A 21,757-nucleotide genomic window follows, 5' to 3' on the forward strand; every position below is an offset into this window, starting at 1 on the left:
CCAATGGCAGGAATCATCCTTTGGTGGTACAGGTGAATACAGCCTTATTTGACAGGTAAGAGAATACTCTTGGCATTAAGACTTAAAAAAAAATTACAAAGTGTTAATGTGCTTTATGTCAACATATATGGTGCATATTTTAAGAGTAAACCCCCCAAATAAATCACCAACAACCACCTTGATAATATTTTTTGCATGTTGTGTGGAATAGCCTGTGATTTGCAAAGCACAAACTTTTGCATTATCAATTTTTTTTATATTATTAGTAATAAGGATCTTCTAGATGGTGCCAGGCAGAAACTTTCAACGTACTGCTAATAAGTGCACATTTGCTGTCATTTACATAAAAAATAAGGCTTATCCAGGCAGCTCATGGTGACCCAGAACCACTACCGGTAGGAAAGTATAAAGGGCTAAAAGAGACCAAAAAGCCCCTCTATTACATTTAGAATTGAATAAAAAAGGCAGGCTGAACTAGAGCTTTAACCACTTTACAGCCTAACTACAATATATTCACGTCATTGCAAGTGGCTCCTGAAAGCCACCTGACGTGAATATGTTACTTTGATTTCATGAGCACAGCAGGCGTGCTAGCACACTCCTGTGCTCATTAACCCCCCTCCCCCTAACTACACTATACCGGCATCCCTGCCATGGTGTAACGATCGGTGTCAGCACGCAGAGAGAATCTGATTATTGGTGATCTGCAGTATCACCAAGAATACAGATATATACCTGATTATTGATGATCTGCAGAATCACCGTTAATACAGCTATATTGCTAACCTCTGGACACCTATATAGTGTGAGTGTTTGGTGCAACAGTAATAACTTTAAGTGAGGACCACCCGAGGAGCAGGTGGTCCTTGGCAGTATGAGAAATACCTCCCTTTGGAAGTGCAGAGATCTTGCAGCAGCCTGAGACATCCAAGAGGCGGAGTCCCAGGCTGAATAGCAAGAAGACCCAATGGCAAGTGACCCCTGGAAGATGGGCGTCACAGGCAGGTCTGGAGACTAACAGAAATAATAATACAGTTCCCTAGTCTGGGGTGCGAGGTCCGTGGTTTCAGCACCCTGGAACTAGTCTGGAGTATAACACAAATGATAATACAGTTCCCTAGTCTTGGGTGCGAGGTCCGTGGTCTCAGCATCCTCGAACTAGTCTGGAGTATAACACAAATGATAATACAGTTCCCTAGTCTTGGGTGCGAGGTCTGTGGTCTCAGCACCCTGGAACCAGTCTGGAGTATAACACAAATGATAATACAGTACCCTAGTCTTGGATGCGAGGTCCGTGGTCTCAGCACCATGGAACTAGTCTGGAGTATAACACAAATGATAAACAAAAGTAATCTGGCTCAGTGTGAATTCCCAGGTCCTCCTGGTTCAAGCACACTGTAGGATCTGACTATGGTCTGAATGCTTCCACGTAAGTGTTCGCAATGGCAGACAACCAGCAACTGGCAAGCAAGCAATATATATAGTTGCAGGACTCTGCCGCCCCGCCCGAGCCACTCAGCCAATCAGGAGTCCAGCAGGAATCAGCTGATCGTCCTGATCAGCTGATCCATCTCCTGCTGCCATAAAGGTCCTGACTTCTGGCTCGCGCGCGTAGTTTTCCATCCAGGTGCACTAACAGACCCAGCCACACCAGACGCACGCTGCTGCGTGCAAACCGCCGCGTTGGACGCGGAAACAACCACCTTGCTGCCAGTGCATGCGGCGGTTTTTTCGCGATCTATCATATTATCAGACGCATGCTGCTGCGTACAAACCGCCGCGCTGGACACGGAGCCAGCCGCCTTGCTATCAATACACGCGGCGGCTTTTCCGCGTTTTCTCACACATGGGGTCCAATCTCCCCACCACCCACCCGATCCCCTGTAATTACACCCCCCTTCTTCATGTTGCGATTGGGCTGGGCAGGATAACAATGTAAAAATCTTTACCTGACCTTGTTCCGGCGGCGATCGCGATCCTCTCCCTGCAGTCCCGCTGTGCTCACTATGCTAAATGAATCGGGTCCCGGCTTGACGACGTCATCAAGCTGGGACCCGATCCGTTCAGCATAGTGAGGCTGACAATCAGGGCTGTGGAGTCGGAGTTGGAGTCGGAGAAATTTTGGGCACCTGGAGTCGGAGTTGGAGTCGTGGTTTCGTAAACTGAGGAGTCGGAGTCGAGAGTCGGATGATTTTTCTACAAAACCCACAGCCCTGTTAAGTATTAGACTAAGGAGTCGGAGTCGGAGCCATTTTGGGTACCCGGAGTCGGAGTTGGAGTCGGAGTCCTGATTTCGTAACCCGAGGAGTCGGAGTCGGAAGATTTTTGTACCGACTCCACAGCCCTGCTGACAACGGTACTGCATGGAGGAGATTGTGATTGCCGGTGGAACAAGGTCAGGTGAGAGATTGTGACTTGTATTGCTTCCGTGCACCTATCTCTGCGGGAAGGGGGGGGGGGAGACACCTGGCATGTGGGTGGTATTTTAAAGGGGACCACATGTGGTGATCTATGGTGGGGGGTATTACATAGCACACAGTTCGCAATCCATGGGGGGAGGGATACAGGGGAATACACTCGCCTAACCATGGGGGGGGGGGGGGAAGGAGAATTAAAAACCACATGTGGCCAACTATGGGGGGGGGGAGGGGATAAACGGTTTACCGAGGCACATCTGGCTAACTGGGGCTCGGGAGGGGTACATCTAGCCAACTATGGGGGGGGGGGGGGATTTACAGGAACACATCTGGCAAACTAGGGGTGGTGGGGGATACAAAAGAGACACATAATTGCAGGTAAAGCCAGGGATACAAAATGAAAAAAAGCACCTTTATTTTCAAATAATATATTGTCGCCATACATTGTACTAGGATCATAATTTAAATGTTGTAATAACCAGGACAAACAGGCAAATCAAATGTGTGGGTTTAATCTACAGTAGCTCTTATTATTTTAAAACTGTAATGGCTTAACCACTTCCGGATTCTCGGAGCGTATATACACGCCCCTGAATCCAGAAGTGTATACCATGGAAACGGCCGCTCGTATGAGCGGCCGTTCCATGTCAGTTCCCGGAGGGTGTCTCCGTGAACACCCTGCGAGCCGATCGGCGGCTCGCAGGGTAAATGTAAACACACGGGGAAGATCTTCCCCGGTGTTTACATGTATACGGCGCTCCTGCGCCGCTCACAGGGGGAGGGAGAGGGAGGGAAGGGGGCCAGGAAGCGCTGCGGAGAGGGGCTTTGAAGAGCCCCCCCCCCGCAAGCGCAAGCAGCCGGCGGCGATCAGACCCCCCCAGCAGGACATCCCCCTAGTGGGGAAAAAAGGGGGGAAGTCTGATCGGCCTGGCTGCTAGCTGATCGGTGCTGCGGGCTGGAGAGCCCACGCAGCACCGATCAGCAAAACATAGCGTGGTAGGGAAGTGGTTAAAGCTGAGAAATAATTACTTGTTTACATTTTCTCCCCTTATTCCATGCAAAATGCTTATAAAATAAAATAATTCTTAGCAAAAAGTACCACCCAAAGAAAGCCTAATTGGTGGCAAAAAAACAGGTATAGATCATTTATGTGTGATAAGTATAAATAAAGTTATTGGCTAATGAATGTGAAAAGTGTAAAATGCAGAAAATTGCTCTGGTTTTTAAGGGGGAATAACCCAGGGTAGGGAAGTGGTTAAATATATAAATAAAAGCCTGCAAGACTCTATGAATTGGTAACCTGGAGAGAATACAACCTACTTCCTGATGTTGTTGACAAGCTCTGTAAATGGTTGTTCCCAGGCATACATCTTAATGATTCTCATTCCAGATATGACTTCATTCATGGTTCGGATTCTGATGTCTGTGAATGCTGCAGTCTTGCTCCTAAGAACAATAGTTATGCAAAAGCTTAAAGAAAAAAGTACACATCTATTCTTCATTTCAGCAGATGAAACAAAATATTTGTCCTATCTGTACAAACAACATTATTTGTTGTGAGTAAAGTGACATGCTTGGTACAGAGGCAGACAAGGAGGGCGGTTTACTCACCCACTGCATGATATTCTTCTTACCTCTTCTTCTCTACAATAAAAAAATCTTTTACTTCAACTGATTCCGCCTCACCGATCCTGCAGCTCACCTGCACCTCCTCCACGACCCTGCGGCTAACCTGTACTTCCACATTTATATGCAGTGTTCTCCCCAGAAATCTTTTTCAGTCGGGAGGCATGAAACAGTAGCCCGGTGGCCTGAAAAAACAGCTGGGTGGGGCGAGATAAGAGAATAGAAGGCCGGCACTTTTCTGCACAACTCTGCTAAACACAGGAGGAGGTGAGCCAATGACAGCCGGGTGCTTACCAAAACTAGCCGGGTAATGCACCCGGCTAAAAGAGCCTGGGGAGAACACTGATGTGTAATATTCTTCTGTCATTTTTCATGCTAGCATTGCCAAAACAGCTGAGCTGGCCAGCCTTAGGCTCGACACACACCATACAATCTTGGTTGTTCAATCTTACCACTTCCATGTAGTATAAGAGCTTATCCAATCAATCATTCAATGTATTTTCAATCTGTTGGCCCTTATAGTACATAGATTTGGTAAATCTGTACAACCAAGATTGTATGGTGTGTGTTGAGTCTTAGGCTCCACAGCCTGGTCAGTACCCGTCCACCAGGTCCATGACATTGGGTGGACTCTGCAAGACTGGGGACAGAAATCTTTAAAGGATACCCGAACTGACATGATGAGATAGACATGTGCATGTACAGTGCCTAGCACACAAATAACTATGCTGTGTTCCTTTTTTTTTCTTTTTCAGCCTGAAAGAGTTAAATATCAGGTATGTAAGTGGCTGACTCAGTCCTGACTCAGACAGGAAGTGACTACAGTGTGCCAGTAAAGTGTTTTATAGTTGGAATTTCTTATCAGTGAGGGTCACACTGTAGTCACTTCCAGTCAGCCACTTACATGTCAGATGTCAGTTCAGGTATCCTTTAATGCTCCCCTGTCAGATCTGCCGGTGATGCCGTACGGCAGAACACCGAGACCCGGCTTGCAGCACGGATTTCCGGGTCTCGGCGGGCCTCTGACGTCACTGGAGCACAGGGCGCTCAGCTCCCATTGGATAAGCGGCGGACGCGTTCTCAGTACGCGCTCTGCCGCTGTAAACAATGATCACATGTGCACACTGCATGTCATCTGACTGCTGACACGCTGCTTGGGATTGGGCACTTTGGATTCCTCTACTTTCTGACTGGTTAGTCCTTGTATAAATGTAATGTGAGCGCCCTCAGTTATTGCCCATGATAGCCTATGCTGGGCTTGTTGCTAAGACTGCAATCACAGCTGATTGATCTTGTTGCCGACTTTGCCTGTATCCTGACCAAGCTTAATTTCTAGATTGATTTCCTGTTGCCGACCATCGATTGTTCCTGACCACGCTTTCCATCTGGATTACCTGTTGCCGACTCTGCTTGTACCTGGATTTCCCTGACTGCCGCCTGGATCGACCCCTGCTTGTTAAAAGGTTTCCCATGAACTCTGCCTGGACTGAATCTGGCTTGAACTGACCACGTTACCTGTAAAGTGTTTGAACAGCCTACAACCTATCCTTTCCAGCCTACGATCACCTGGCTTTCAACTGGACTGCCTCAACCTCCAGGCCTCAGGTGACTATATACTTGAGTATATTGTGCACTGTATTACTCGTAGTGCTTTGTTTGGTGAATACTATGTGTCAATCTGTATGCTACATCTACCTGCAGTGTATTGTAGTATTGTATTAGGTAGGAATTTGCGCAGGTGTTATGGGCTGGGCTATAGGTCAGTCTTATGAGCATACAGTCTGACCTATAGTCATTGACCTGACAATCCTGACATCTCCCTTGTAATGCTCCCTTCTCCATGTCAAGGAGAAGGGGCTCATCTCAAGCTTGAGCTATGGGAGGTGGAGGCAACTACCCCATTCCCAAACCTCTGGAGAGAAATGTGGGGGAATAATACATCATTTATTTATTTTTTACACATTGTAATCCATATTTAAATGTATGCCCCAGTCTTTGTGATTCTCAAGGGTCTTTTTAAACTCCTGACCAAAGAACCCCTGCAACCTTCCATTCTGACATACTATTGGCACTGCAGTGAAAAGAGCCCAGGCAAAAGCATATTTAAATTTACCTCCAGATGTCCCCACTGGTTGATTGATACAATTTATTATTGATCATGACGCACAGGAAAAAAACATCTCCCAGAAATGTTACTTACCTGAATTCACCTGTGAAATTTCATGAATTAGCAGGGAAATAAAGACCATACCGAGCTAAATGAAGTAACCAGAAGGAAAAACTGTACCTTAATGAGGTAAAAAATTTTCCAAGACACGTTTGTAGAGGCATAAGAATAATCAGTACTGCCATTCCTGCCATGCAGGATGGTCCAATCTCTATCCACAGGAGAACTGTGACTGCAATAGCCTGTAATGGGCCAGCCCATAAAAAGTGCAAAAAGATGGTCACCTGTTGACATAGAAAAAAAATAAATATATACCGGTATATAATTAGCTTCATATTTCCAGTATTTACTAAACTGTGCACCTTCTTTCTCACGTAACTGCCGTATATGAGAAGACATTGCAATGTACTGTATTCCAAATAATTCTGTCAGAGTGTTGACAGTTTCTAAATATTACCTGTCACAAGAACAAAGCACACTTGATCGCAATACTCAACTCAAAAAACACAGCATGCATAATGTTTAAAAAAGCACAACTAGATATAAACTCAGCCTACATGTAGTACTGAGGAAGAATACAACTTGCATCTCTATCCCAGTAGTATGAATGCCTAGACTAAAAGACTAAACATGTATTACACATTGTCATATTGAAGAAAACATGCACCAACTGATGTGTTACTACTGTATTTAAATTGCTATACAAACTAAAAATACATATTTATACAGGTAAGCAAGAAATGATATACCTGATCAAACTTATTCACATCATTTGACAGAAGATTAACTATTTGCCCTGTAGTCGTTTTTCCCATGGCCAAATTACTCAGACGAAGTGCCTAAAACAAAAAAAACAAAAAAAACGTATTGGAGGCGCAATGCTTGTTGCTCAGTATGGGTCAGAGCCTCAGAATAAATCAGAAGCAGAGGATCAGCACAACAACTAAATAATTTTTTTTTTTCAAAAAAGTGAACAATGCCATCTACTAGACAGTTAACTTCTGGCTTCTTTTAAGTTCAATTTTATGTTGTTTTTCTAACTACATTTAAAGGCTGCAATACAGTTGGCTGAGACGGCTGATAACGACAGCCTCGGCCGATAATCAAGCAGGTGTACAGTAGCCCCCGACCGCCGCGCCACAAGAAATCCATCCAGTGAAAACACTTGGCCAACCAACGGCCAACTCTTTTGTGCATGCTGCTCCCTTGCCCGCTGCACGACATCACGTATGCGCTGTTCTGTCGTCCAATCTGCCCCCCATAGCAACAGAATACGTTGTCAACTACACAGCTGAGACGTGTCTGTACAAGCCAGCCCAGCAATGTTGTCAAAGGGAATCGGGTTCCGACCCCCGCAGGGTGATGTAAGTCAAAGGTGTGTACGCAGCTTAACAGCCTTACACTCCTCCCCCAAACTCCTTTCCCTAAACTGACATAAAGAAGTATTTAACTTTGGTAGTTGCATTACCCCATTGTCTGTAAAAATACACATGTGAAGCAGGTGATCAACAACTCAGCGCAAACATTCTGGGCATGAACTTGCTGAGATTACAATGATCCAAGACTGTACAGAATGCAACCAGTATAATCGCTTGTGGGAAAGTACCATCCCCACTCAGCCTTTGAAATGGTAGTGTGGTTGGTTCACCGAAATAGAACAACAAAATGAAATAAAACATTTCTGACCCCTCAACAGGGGTGAAAGCAAAAGTAACTGAAAACTGGAGGTGCCCCAAAAATTTAACTAAAAAACGCTTAAAAGTAAGGTAGGTGTTGGCTTACCTTCAATGATGACAACTATTCAATACATTACAGGAGGGATGACCTTTATACCATGCTCATATGTAATAGTGTAAAGGGGAGGGGGGTTAAAATGCACTACCAGAGCTCTGTCTGGCAGCACCCAGGTATGTCTGCTCCCACATGTTACATCAACAAGAACAAATTTTAGTAAGCCCAAGCTGATGGACTAAAATAAGATTATTTTGTGCTATATAATTCCGTATAGTGTCCCTTGGGATACAGTCATACAGTTTATACATAGCTGAGCTTATGGTTACATGTTTTCCAAATTCTGATTTTTTTTTTCTCCTTTCCTGAATAAGGTGAAAGCATCAGCTTTACTCCAGTCAAAGAGAATGTGCCCGTGTAAAAGAAAAACAAGGTAAAGTGGCCCATCAAAAAAAACCTAAATACCCTCATCTTTATTCTATTTAGACATACCTGCACAGCTTCCTGTGCAAGACAGTCCTTCCTGTGTGAAGGCCCGTACCCACCATGCACTTTTTCTGACGATTTTTACCACATCCAGTGATTTTTGAGCGACAAGCTATCGTTTCCACGATCTCACGAAGTGGGTACAGGCACGCAATAGCGCTAATGACATTTAGCGACGTGCACCGATAAAACGGCGGATTGAATTTTTAAGATCCCTGACGACTCCATGCAAACTACCACGATCACTTAAAGTCTTGTTCACTCCCGTCGTGTAACGTTGCATACCCTCCGGCAGGAATATGGGGTAGCGGGGAGCACTCATCGTGGAGGGACGTAAATGGATCCATCTTCCTACATCACTGCGGTGAGTATGTAGCTTAAGACAGCTGAATGAGGTAAACTGTTAACAACCCAGGGCTTGGTTGTGAGAAAAGGGCATTACTGTGGTATAAACAGAAGTAAAGGGTGCATTTAAAATCTCAACTCTGGCTTAATCATCCACAATAGGGTTTCATGCCTGATCTTCTATGAGTCCTACATTATTAGTCTTCTTTATTTTTGAATTTACATATTTTTAAAACGTTTTTGGATTTGACTTTAGATCACTGGCTATTTGTGATTTAGCTTTCAGTTTTAAAAGTCTGATTACCAGTTTTGTTACATTCATTATATTACTTTAATGCAGATGCAGTCAACTCCTTCTTTATGACCTGAAAGGCAATACTAAAGATATGCCACTTGATACGATGTTAAGTGGTCAGTGTACATCTTGTATAACTGTTTTATGGGACAGGAAATTTACTGTCCCATAAAAAATAACTCAACACTTAGCCATTAACGTCTAAACCATTGCCAACAAATGTGAGTACACCTCTAAGTGAAGAATGTACAAATTCTGCCCAATTAGACATTTTCCCTTCCTGGAGTAAGGTTACTGGTTAGTGTTTCAAGGTCTCAGGTATAAATGGGGAGCAGGTGTGTTCAATTTGATGTTCTTGCTCTCACATTCTTTCATGCTAGTCACTGGAAATTCCATATGACACCTCATGGCAGAGAGTTCTCTAAAGATCTATAAAAATAAAAAGCTGCAGCTCAGTGCCTAAGACCATACAGCAGTTTAACAGGATTGGTTTCACTCAGATCATGATTAGCCATAGTTGATCAAGGAAGTAGAGTGCAGCTTTATATCCAGAGGATTTCCTGTGGTAAGATGAGACCAATATAAACTTATTTGGTTCAGATAGTATCAAGCATGTGTGGCGGCAACCAGGTGAGGAGTACAAAGACAAGAAGTGTAATAACGTAAAGATCAAGGGAAATGGGGGTTGGGAGGCATGTGTAATAAGTTCACTGTACAAGTCAAACTTATAAAAATGCAAAAAAGCTTTATTAATTATTATTATCAAAAAACACAAGAATCCATCATAAAAACCCACACATGCAGCAATCATCAGAGGGACATCGCACGCATACTGACCCGCACATCCATGCACTCACAGCCCTAGCTTGAACCACCTAATATGGTTTAGGGATCCCAATGCATGTAATAGGCCAAAAGTCCAGCTCAGCAGATGATCTCATAAGCACAGTTATAGCAATATAGATAATATCAATGTGCAAGGTGTTGATTGCAAAGCAAAAATCAAAAAAGCAAGCATTGGCCAAATTGAAACAGTTAGTTCCCAAGGTTGATGCAAAACAGGGACAAGCAAAGCAAGTTGCAACAGCAGATAAAGCGTAAAATCATGCACCAAACTGTTGTCAAAATGACCAGGTTGGGTAGTAGACCCCGTATACTGTACCCACTCCGGGCGACGGCATTCCAAATGGGTGTTTGTGTTTCAGGGTTCCTCAACCCACCGCCGGAGCTCACGGCTAGGGGAGGAACAGGAAGCAGTCCAGACAAGTCCACTGGTGATGGTGCGGAAATCCGAGCAGAGACCGTTGTACAACTGGTGAGCTGCTGCCACAAGAGGAGGCAGGACTGTGGGACCCTTCAAGCGGTCATGCATGGATGGCAGCAGGCAGCGGCGGATGAACCTGGCAAGGCGGCATGTGCGTAGAGCCGAGAGCCGTGTCACGCTAGACGCCCTAACATGTTTCGCCGGACACTTCCGGCTTTCTCAAAGGGAGAAAAGACAAGAAGTGTGTCTTGCCTACAGCATGGTGCTGGAAGTGTCATAATTTGAGGTTGCATGAGTGCTGATGTCACTGGGAAGCTACAGTTCATCGAGGGAACCATGAATGGCAACAAGTACTAAGACATACTGAAGCAGAGCGTAATTTCCTCCTTTCAGAAAATGGGCCACAGGGCAGTATTCCAACATGATAACGGCCTCAAACACACCTCCATGACAACCCAAGCCTTGCTAAAACAAATGAGGGTAAAGGTGCTAGACTGCCCCAATCATGTTTACAAACCTAAACCCTAGTAAGCATCTCTGGGGCATCCTGAAATGGAAAGTGGAGGCATGCAAGGTCTCTAGCATTCACCAGCTTGGTGATTTCGTCATGGAGCAGAGGAAGAGGATTCCAGTAGCAACCTGTGAAGCGCTAGTGAACTCCGTGCCCAAGAGGGTTAAGGCAGTGCTGGAAAATAGTGGTAGACTCACAAAATATTGACACTTTGGGCACATTTGGACATTCCTTACTTAGGGGTAGACTCACGTTTGTCACCAGCAGTTTAGACATTAATGGCTGTGTGTTTAGTTATTTTGATGGGATAGAAAATTTGCACTGTTATACAAGCTGTACACTGACTACTTTACATTTTATTATAGTGTCATATCTTCAATATTGTCCCATGAAAAGATGTGTACTCACTTGTGAGAGATACTGTAAACTATTTATATTTTTTGCCACTGTTAGCCGCTAATCACTGCAATTAACATTAGGCTTTATGGTAACGACCTTTTCAACTTATAGGACTCATCTGATAACTGATGTCTCCAAAGATCAGTCACAAACATGTACTGTCACATACAGGCTATGTCCACCCCCCTTGTGATGCAAAGATAAATTAGTAAAAATAACATAATCAAATTATAAAAAAAAAAAAAAAAAAAAAAAACCCCAATAAGAAAGAGATCCCCATCCTTGTACTACACACAAATCGAGGCTCAAACACATTTTTGTCATTCACCTATTCTATTAGTATACATGAACGTACATGAACTACACAAAATGCATTTCCTCACAGGTGACATATTTTAAACTAATTTTAGGCCCCTCATTTTGGAATACTATTAGAGGTCTTCATTAAAGTACCACTATCGCAAAAATCGTAACATTTAAAATACATGTAAACATATACAAATAAGAAGTACATTTCTTCCGAAGAAAATGAGCTATGAATTTTTTTTTCTATGTTGCTGTCACTTACAGGTTTTGGGCTAGTCCATCTCTCCACAGGGGATTCTCAGCATGGCCTTAATTCTTTATAAAGACACTCCCTGAAAAAGATTTATACAAAGATGCTGGCCAGTCTCCCTGCTCACCGTACACTTTTTTGGCAGTTGGACGGAGCAACTGTCATTCACTAAGTGCATTTTGAAAATAAAGAAATCCCTGAAAACCCCCCATGAGGTGATGGGCTAGTCCAAAACCTGTTGGTTCTGTCAGATTTCTCTGCATGGCCTTTATTCTTTATAAAGACACTCCTTGAAAAAGATTTATAAAAAGAAGCTGGACACTCTCCGTGCTCACTGCATACGTTTGTTAGCAGTTGGGCGGAGCAACTGCCTTTCACTTAGTGCTTTAGAAACTTAACAAAAACCCTGAGAATTCCCCACAAGCACATGGGCTAGTCCAAAACCTGTCGGTACCTGCTGTAAGTGACAGCAACATAGGAGAAAATTAATGTATAGCTCCTTTTACTCTGGAAGAAATGTACTTCTTATTTGTATGTGTTTTAATACATTTTAAATTTTACGATTTTCGTGATAGTGGTCTTTTAAGGCTTTAGCATAAGCACAGAGATTTCTATGCTGCGTGTTTTGCATTGATAGTTGATAATCAATTCCCAAAATGCATCATATTGAAATATATTTTCATATATAATGTACAGTATATGTGAATACAAATGAGCACATATATACAAGATGATCACTGTATCATTGAGTCTTTAATACTAAACTGATTATAATCAGCTCACATTCATGGAAACATAAGCAAAGCAAAAGAAAATAACAGTGTCACCTAAAACGCAATTTAATAAAATGCAATATAATACAGAGGTATAAAATAACACCCAATGACACTATGGAGCCAGCTCTTGCAGAAGCCCTCACCTTTTTGTAGATCATATGACACATAGCTACACGTAATTTCATTCCAGCTCGAAGGACGTGATAGAAATAAAGATGATGAAGGACTGCCAAAAGTAAAGTACAGACAGACAAGGCTGCGGCGTTTATGTAGGCATTAGCCAGGGCGGCATCATTGGGATTGTCCATCTCAAAGTAACTTATAACATTTCCAAGAAAAATTGGCTGGATCACTTTGACACTTTCCTTGAAGAACAAAAACAAAACAAAAAAAAAATATAAAAGTACATAATTAAATCATTATCATAATGTATCAATATCAGAAAACAAACAGAGATGGGGAAACAATGCTTAAAGTTAGTTAGTGTAAAGCTGGCTACAAACATGTAAGGGTAGTCAAAAATATATTTATTTTTAAGTCTGCTATTGCTCCACAATAGGGAGTGCTCAACTCTGAAGATATTGTCACCTCCCCGATCGCTTCCTCTACAGTACTGCTTTCCATTACTCACCCTTTTTCACGAATCAAAAAATGTACTTTTTGTGCACAATGTACTTCCTATTGGAGGAGGCTAACAGAGGCGGAGAGCGGCGGGGGGAGCATCTTATCGAGGTGGCGACGCAGAAGAAGCTGATTGGCAGCCTCACATAAAGAAAGCCGGCTAGCTGCAAGCAGATTGTCGCTAGCCTAGCGATCTTTTAAGGGGGGACAGCAAAGCGCAGGGGGGGGGGGGGTGATGGCAGCGGCGATAGAATGACCCAGAGGCATGTCAATGTGCACAACAAGCCTCTGGGTCCTATTAGGATTTCAATATGCCGCCTCGGGTTCTCTTTAAATAACTGTAGTACAGAAATCTTAATAATAAAAAGGCTATACTTATCAATAATAAGAAAGTAAACCATGTATGCAAGGTTGAGAACTTGTATAGTAAAAATAAGCAACGGGCTGCATGCTAACTAGATGCATAAGCTATCAGCTTCCACAACATACCATCACAACAGTATTAAAAAAATACATTGATATCAAAGCCAACATAATATGGCAAATATAATATAGCAGAATTATAATGATCAGGTTATTTTTAAATTCCTATCAGACATATTGACATTTAGTTTCACCTACAATATGTGAAATCCTAATTGTTACATTGAAGTGTATGATATGTATTCATCCCCTGGCTCCTCTTGAACTGTGTTTTAGGGCCCTTTTCCACCAGCGCGTTTGCGCTGGCTGAATCGGAAAGACGCAAAACGCTAGCGATTTTACAATCGCTACGGTTTGCTTTTTAACATAGGAATCGCGGTAGGTCATTTCCACTACCGCGATACGTTTTTGACGGGAACGCAAACGCGCGGCAGAGCGATATTTGCCGCGATTTTGCTATGCAGTGCATAGCATAGCAAAATCGCGGCCGCAAACGTCAGGGAATCGCCGGTAATTGCGATTCAGCAATCGCTAGCGTTCAGCGTGAACGCTAGCGACTGCTAGTGGAAAAGGGCCCTAACAGTCTTTATACTATTCTACTACTCCTACTTTAACCACTTATTTTTGCTCACTATTAGTGCTGTGACACGTTACTGATCATAGCTCCTCTATAGTTTGCCCAATGCAAATAATCTTTTTACACACTACTTTTTGTCAAGGCAGGTGGGGCTTTCTTTTGAAAAAAATAAAAATCATATATCTCGCTAATATTATAAATGCAAATGTTTGGATGCTTGTTACTCAATCACGCAGCAATGGCTGAACGGATTTTAATGAAATCTGGCACACACATAGTACATAACCTGGAATAACATATAGGATACTTTTTATCCCCATAACCAAAAAGTGTGTGTGTGTGGGGGACACAAATACAAATTTCACTGGGAAATGTAAACTGCAGCCATTCTTACACTGTTAATGGTAGGGCCCTCAACCCTTGCCCCGTTGGTCACTGGGTGACTGAATTAATATTCAGAAAAGTGAGTGGAGCTTACAAAGGCCAATCAAAATTCACCTATTGATTTTCAAGGGGAATATTCAATTGCTGCCATTCTTGCACTGTTAATGGCACAAGCCTCAAACCTGGTACAGGTCATTAGGTGACTTGGATTAAAATTCAAAAAAGGGGGTGGAGTCCCAAACAGCCAATCAGATTTGTTTCATTTCAATGCAAATTATTGATGCCCAAGATGCAAAGCTCACAAACTTGGTCATTGAGTAATTGTGTGCTAGGGTTAGAAAAAGTGGATGGAGCCTACACCAGATACATACATACATATATATATATATTTATATATATATATACATATATATATAGATATATATAGATATATATTCACATAGGTGAATATATATATATATATATATATATATATATATATATATATATATATATATATATATATTGGCTAAGTGATAAAATATCTTCACATGTGGATGTTTACATAGTACAATCCAGTACAATCTTGAAATAGACAGAGCAGAGAGCACATTCAAGTTGCAATTAGATTTTTATTCTTCTAAATCTCTATTCTATACTACGGAAAGGGAAACAGAGGCTACTAGAGGCCTAGTAGCCTCTGTGTTCCTTGCTGTAGTTTCGCCTTCAGCCACTCTTCTTTGGTACCTTCTGTAGCGGTGCAATAGAACTGTGCCTGTGCAGAAAGCTCTAGACCGCAGAAGTGCAACTGCAAGCGGTGTGTGCATGCGCAGAAGCTACAGAGTGGGCCCCAGAACAATGGCTGATAATGGAACTGAGGCAAGGGACACAGAGGCTTCTAGGGGCTGGAGGAAGCCCCAGGTAAGTAAAACATCAGTACACTTTTTATCCTGTAAAGGTGGGAGAGAGGTTGCCAGTGCAAAGAGGGCGACAGCTGTTTCACCTTACAGAAAGGCTCGTCCTGAAGAGCCTTTCTGTAGAGTTTCAGCTGTACTACACATACAATTCATTTAGTTTATTTTCGCTTCATCTTTGCTTTAAAGGAATACTGTAGGGGGGTCAGGGGAAAATGAGTTGAACTTACCCAGGCGGGGCCACTCACCGATGCTCCGGCCCCGCCTCCAGTTCACTTCTGGAATTTCAGACTTTAGTCTGAAAACCACTACGCCTGCGTTGCCGTGTCCTCGCTCTCACTGATGTTACCAGGAGCGTACTGCGCAGGCACACACCCTACTGGGCCTGCGCAGTACGCTCCTGGTGACATCAGTGGGAGCGAGGACACGGAAACGCAGGCGCAGTGGTTTTCAGACTTTCAAGTCTAAAATTGCAGAAGTGAACCGGAGGCGGAGCCGGAGCATCAGTGAGTGGATGCACGGGCACAGGATGTCTGCGGGGGACCATTAGAAGCCCTGGGTAAGTTCAACTCATTTTCCCCCAGACCCCCCTATAGTATTCCTTTAAATATCTAGGTTAAAAAAAGTAAACAAATATTTCTACTGATTTTCGAAGAGATAAAATACAAAAAAAGTGAAACTACACTCAGCAGAGTAGCAATAAAGGAAAAGTGACATTAAAGACTACCTAGCTCCAAAATGTTTGATTTGGAGAGCCACCTCTTATTTTTCTCTGTGCAAACTTACTGCTAAGGAGCCAGCAGATTAACTACAATCCTCATACACAACCAAATAAATAATCTGCTGTCTCATGCACATATGAAAATTTATTTATTGCCTTGGCTACATCTTGCTGTGACACTGACAGGTTTAAAAAAGACACACACAATTACAATTACTACCTGGCCCGGAGTGCTTGCAATTAGTCTATGGGGCCTGACCAACTCAATTGAGCAAGCTGATGTAAACTTGTTTAACACTGGGGGATGGAGGCAGCTGCTTGTATATAAAGGCACTACAGGTCACAGCATTACTTGATTGGCCGGAACATGTATCAATTCTGCAGAGTGATGGACACAAGTCCTTTTATACTTGCGTAGTTGTTGGTGGGCTCCAGCTCACATTACTGTAAGACCGGCAGTGCACTGGGTCGGATCGATTGGCTCAGCCAGGCTGCATATGCTCCCCTCCGGAGGGTCTGTAGCTGCAATGTATCGCTCGGGATCCCAGCAGTGTAGTCCATCCCCCAGTGTTAAACAAGTTTACATCAGCTTGCCAAGAAATCGCTTTGAGGATCAAATCTGCATACGGAGTTGCTCCCATTGGATAAACATCTCACAGCGTGTGGTGTATTGGTGGTGGGAGAGGGCCATTTTTGACCAATCTCGGTGCTGCGCTTTTTGCATAGGCTGAGGCTGGGCGATCGCGCTGCACAATTGAGTTGGTCAGGCCCCATAGACTAATTGCAAGCACTCCTGGCCAGGTACTAATTTTAATTGTGTGTGTCTTTTTTAAACCTGTCAGTGTCACAGCAAGATGTAGCCAAGGCAATAAATAAATTTTCATATGTGCATGAGACAGCAGATTATTTATTTGGTTGTGTATTAAAGACCACCTGCAGCCAAAAAAATGTCTGAATGGCAATACATATATGTAATCTAGGCACTGTGTAAAGTTAGATGAACATATAAATTTTACATCTGGTACAGCATATTGGATAGATCAGACTCACATTTACATCTGTATGTAGCACTTTCTTATTCCTCCTGAAGCTGAAAGCATTGTGCCCACCTCTTCAGCCTGGTTAACTCCCCTGCCCCTCCCTCCCTGCTGTCAGCCTGCCCACTTTATCATGTGTGAGTTTATATATTTTGGCAACTTATTAGGTTTAAAGCAAACTGTAATTTATAATTTAGGTACTCTTTAGGGGAACATACCTCAATAAAAGTAAAAAATCCAAGGAGAGAGTAAGCTTTCCAGTGGCAACGTATAATTGCTTTGGTTAAATGGGGGACTTTGCCTTCCTTTTGTGCTTTTTGTAATTCTTCATCCCAGTAACTTGAAAGAAAAATGATACAACATTAAGAATATGACATGCTCTTATTATGCAGCCCAAAAATTTCAACTAACACCTGATTACAAATATTGTTTTATTTATGAACTATTTCAAATTTCATGCATCATCTTAGCATGTATATCATAAAGTTCAAGCGAACGTTAGCTAACTAGAGTGACTTCCACCTGCACAGAATCCAAGAAACTGAGTTAATTTGTAAAGATCTGGTATGTGCTCCCACTCCAGATTTCACAGGATCAGAAGCCAAGTGTTGGCAATTACTGTTTATTCTGGCATATAAGACTACTTTTTAAACCTTGAAAATTTTCTGAAAAGTCAGGGGTTGTCTTATACGCCAGGTGTTATTGATGCCGAGTGATACGTCCTATCCTGTTACCGCCTCTCAGATATCGCTGCTGAGGACTATAGTGAAGTGGTGCAGGCACACATGTGCGGGATCTGAGAGGCAAAGAAAGAGGTAAATACAATACAAGGGTGGGCCAGAAGATAGAAAGAGGCAGGTTTTATGGGCACAGCGCGATCTATTCTACCATACTGCTCTGATAAACAAGTAGACAAGGAGAGCTGACCAACCCACTTAGGGAGAGTCGAACAATCCAACCAGTAGATCGCTTATATAAAGGGAGTGCAGAATTATTTGGCAAGTTGTATTTTTGAGGAATAATTTTATTATTGAACAGCAACCATGTTCTCAATGAACCCAAAAAACTCATTAATATCAAAGCTGAATATTTTTGAAAGTAGTTTTTAGTTTGTTTTTAGTTTTAGCTATTTTAGGGGGATCTCTGTGTGTGCAGGTGACTATTACTGTGCATAATTATTAGGCAACTTAACAAAAAACAAATATATACCCATTTCAATTATTTATTTTTACCAGTGAAACCAATATAACATCTCAACATTCACAAATATACATTTCTGACATTCAAAAACAAAAACAAATCAGTGACCAATATAGCCACTTTTCTTTGCAAGGACACTCAAAAGCCTGCCATCCATGGATTCTGTCAGTGTTTTGATCTGTTCACCATCAACATTGCGTGCAGTAGCAACCACAGCCTCCCGGACACTGTTCAGAGAGGTGTACTGTTTTCCCTCCTTGTAAATCTCACATTTTATGATAGACCACAGGTTCTCAATGGGGTTCAGATCTGGTGAACAAGGAGGCCATGTCATTAGTTTTTCTTCTTTCATACCCTTTCTTGACAGCCACGCTGTGGAGTACTTGGACGCGTGTGATAGAGCATTGTCCTGCATGAAAATCATGTTTTTCTTGAAGGATGCAGACTTCTTCCTGTACCACTGCTTGAAGAAGGTGTCTTCCAGATACTGGCAGTAGGACTGGGAGTTGAGCTTGACTCCATCCTCAACCCGAAAAGGCCCCACAAGCTCATCTTTGATGATACCAGCCCAAACCAGTACTCCACCTCCACCTTGCTGGCGTCTGAGTCGGACTGGAGCGCTCTGCCCTTTACCAATCCAGCCACGGGCCCATCCATCTGGCCCATCAAGACTCACTCTCATTTCATCAGTCCATAAAACCTTAGAAAAATCAGTCTTGAGATATTTCTTGGCCCAGTCTTGACGTTTCAGCTTGTGTGTCTTGTTCAGTGGTGGTCGTCTTTCAGCCTTTCTTTCCTTGGCCATGTCTCTGAGTATTGCACACCTTGTGCTTTTGGGCACTCCAGTGATGTTGCAGCTCTGAAATATGGCCAAACTGGTGGCAAGTGGCATCTTGGCAGCTGCACGCTTGACTTTTCTCAGTTCATGGGCAGTTATTTTGCGCCTTGGTTTTTCCACACGCTTCTTGCGACCCTGTTGACTATTTTGAATGAAACGCTTGATTGTTCGATAATCACGCTTCAGAAGCTTTGCAATTTTAAGAGTGCTGCATCCCTCTGCAAGATATCTCACTATTTTTGACTTTTCTGAGCCTGTCAAATCCTTCTTTTGACCCATTTTGCTAAAGGAAAGGAAGTTGCCTAATAATTATGCACACCTGATATAGGGTGTTGATGTCATTAGACCACACCCCTTCTCATTACAGTAGCAGTAGGGTATTGTACTGTGTTAGCCATCAGTAAAAGCAAGAAGTTTAAAATCAGGATGATACCATTTATTGGCTAACTAAAAATGAATAAAAAAATATATAACATTTTATTGATTTTTAGTTAGCCAATAAATGGTATCATCCCGATTTTAAACTTCTTGCTTCTCATTACAGAGATGCACATCACCTAATATGCTTAATTGGTAGTAGGCTTTCAAGCCTATGCAGCTTGGAGTAAGACAACATGCATAAAGAGGATGATGTGGTCAAAATACTCATTTGCCTAATAATTCTGCACTCCCTGTACTGTTGTATACTGGGTACCACATACAGTACAGCACCAGTATCTGTTCATACATAGCACCGGTACATGATTTTTTTATTTTTTTATTTGGTGTGCATTGGAAGAGGGGCAGTCTTATAAGGCGAGTATATCCCAAACTGTATATTTTAACTGGAAAAGTTGGGGGGAGGGGGTCGTCTTATACGTCCGGTGATCTTATACGCCGGTACATACGGTGATATTTCAAGAGGCTGATTGTAGGCCAGCTGAAACTGTAATATACAGCATGAACTGCAATTATATTCTTGGTTAAGAAAAAATGCTTGAATTTACCTTGTAGAACTCAAGGAAACCAATAAATGTAACAATCAATAATACTAAAGATGTATCCTGGACATAATTTAAAAGATCAGAACAAGGAACATTGCTGAACACAACAATCAACACACAACAAGATGTACTCACAAATAACAGAAAAAACAGTTCGTACCTGCAAATGATATTTTGAACAATCCTTCAGTGCAAAGGTAATGCTGGACATAGACGGGTCGATCCGGCGGCCGATTAGCCGCCGGATCGACTCCAGCCGCGTCCCCGCTCGCCCGCGCGGATCGATTCGCGCTCGTCCCCGCCAGCGGTCCTTATCAGCCGCTCGATTCCCTGCCATTGTCCACCAGCGGGAATCGAGCGGGCGCGGGTCGAGCTGCGTGATCGGGCCAGCTAAATATTATCAGCTGGCCGGATCAGCTGGTCGATACACGGTACAGAGACGTACCGTGTATCCCCAGCATAAGACATTGATCCTCCCAGAGGCAGGGACAGACAGCACTTCCCTTTAAATTAATCACATTGTTAGTACACCCCTCAGTGTGTTTAGACAAGTACCCGACAGGTGAAACTACCCATTAACTCCCATTTTGTAAAACTATCAGACAAGGACAATAACAGCAGGGTGGGATCATTGCCCTGCAGGATTGTTCAAAACATTACCAGGTACTGTGTTTATTTTTCAAAAATCCTTGATAGCAAAGGTGAGATGATTAACAAGTAATAAAACCTAAGGTTGGGACCACCACTTGAAGGACCTTCTTTCCAAATGCTTGGTCTTGCGCAGAAAGAGCATCTTTTTGGTAATGTCTTATGAATGCAGAAAAGCTTGTTCCTGTAGCGGCCTTACAGATCTCATTACCTGCTCTATTAGCCCACAAAGCTGCCATAGCTCTAGCTGAGTGAGCCTTGAAAGATGTTGGAACATACTTTTTTTATCACTTTATAGGCTTTCACTATTATTCCAAGGTGCTAAAAGTGGATTTTGAAGCCTTCTGACATAAAACACTTTTCAGAAAACAAAACAAACAAGGAATCTGGCTTCCTACTAACAGAAGTTCTATTCAAATATTCAAGGACATACCGCCTAACGTCTAAACTGTAAAAATCTTTTCTTTCACATATGAGGGATTAACAAAAAAACATAGGTAACACATATCCTGAGATCTGTGGAATCTTTACATAACTTTTGGACAGAAGCTAGGATCTGTCCTAAAAATCTTGACAATAAGGTGAATTAATAGATAAGACCTGTAATTCACTTATTCTCCTGGATATCGTAAACGCAACCAGAAATATCATTTTAAACATTAAATATCTAAGAGAACATAACTGTAGCAGTTTAAATGGACTTTTGGATAGTCCCTGTAATACTACTGACAAAGGGAGAAACATAAGGCTCAACAATTGGAGATTTCCTTTTAACAGTTTTTAAGACTCTTACCAGCAAGGGTGAGAAGGATAAGAAAAGGCCTGAAAATGCTGCCAACTGAACCTTCAAGGTGTTGAC

General features: G+C 42.6%; 1 protein-coding gene across 2 annotated transcripts in view; it reads right to left on the reverse strand.

Annotated features, from left to right (window-relative positions):
• ABCC4 (ATP binding cassette subfamily C member 4 (PEL blood group)) overlaps positions 1–21,757 on the reverse strand; it is a 418,547-nt gene that overhangs the window by 285,801 nt on the left and 110,989 nt on the right. The window contains exons 3-7 of one of the 2 annotated variants that reach the window (XM_068267922.1): positions 17,448–17,568; positions 12,717–12,938; positions 6,960–7,049; positions 6,331–6,494; positions 3,738–3,863 (exon numbers count right to left, since the gene is read on the reverse strand). In XM_068267922.1, the coding sequence (XP_068124023.1) occupies positions 3,738–3,863; positions 6,331–6,494; positions 6,960–7,049; positions 12,717–12,938; positions 17,448–17,568 (723 nt within the window). The remainder of the gene's footprint in view (positions 1–3,737; positions 3,864–6,330; positions 6,495–6,959; positions 7,050–12,716; positions 12,939–17,447; positions 17,569–21,757) is intronic. The other variant, XM_068267923.1, reaches the window with a different exon arrangement.

This window comes from Hyperolius riggenbachi, chromosome 2 (assembly GCF_040937935.1).
Source record: "Hyperolius riggenbachi isolate aHypRig1 chromosome 2, aHypRig1.pri, whole genome shotgun sequence".
NCBI lineage: Eukaryota > Metazoa > Chordata > Amphibia > Anura > Hyperoliidae > Hyperolius > Hyperolius riggenbachi.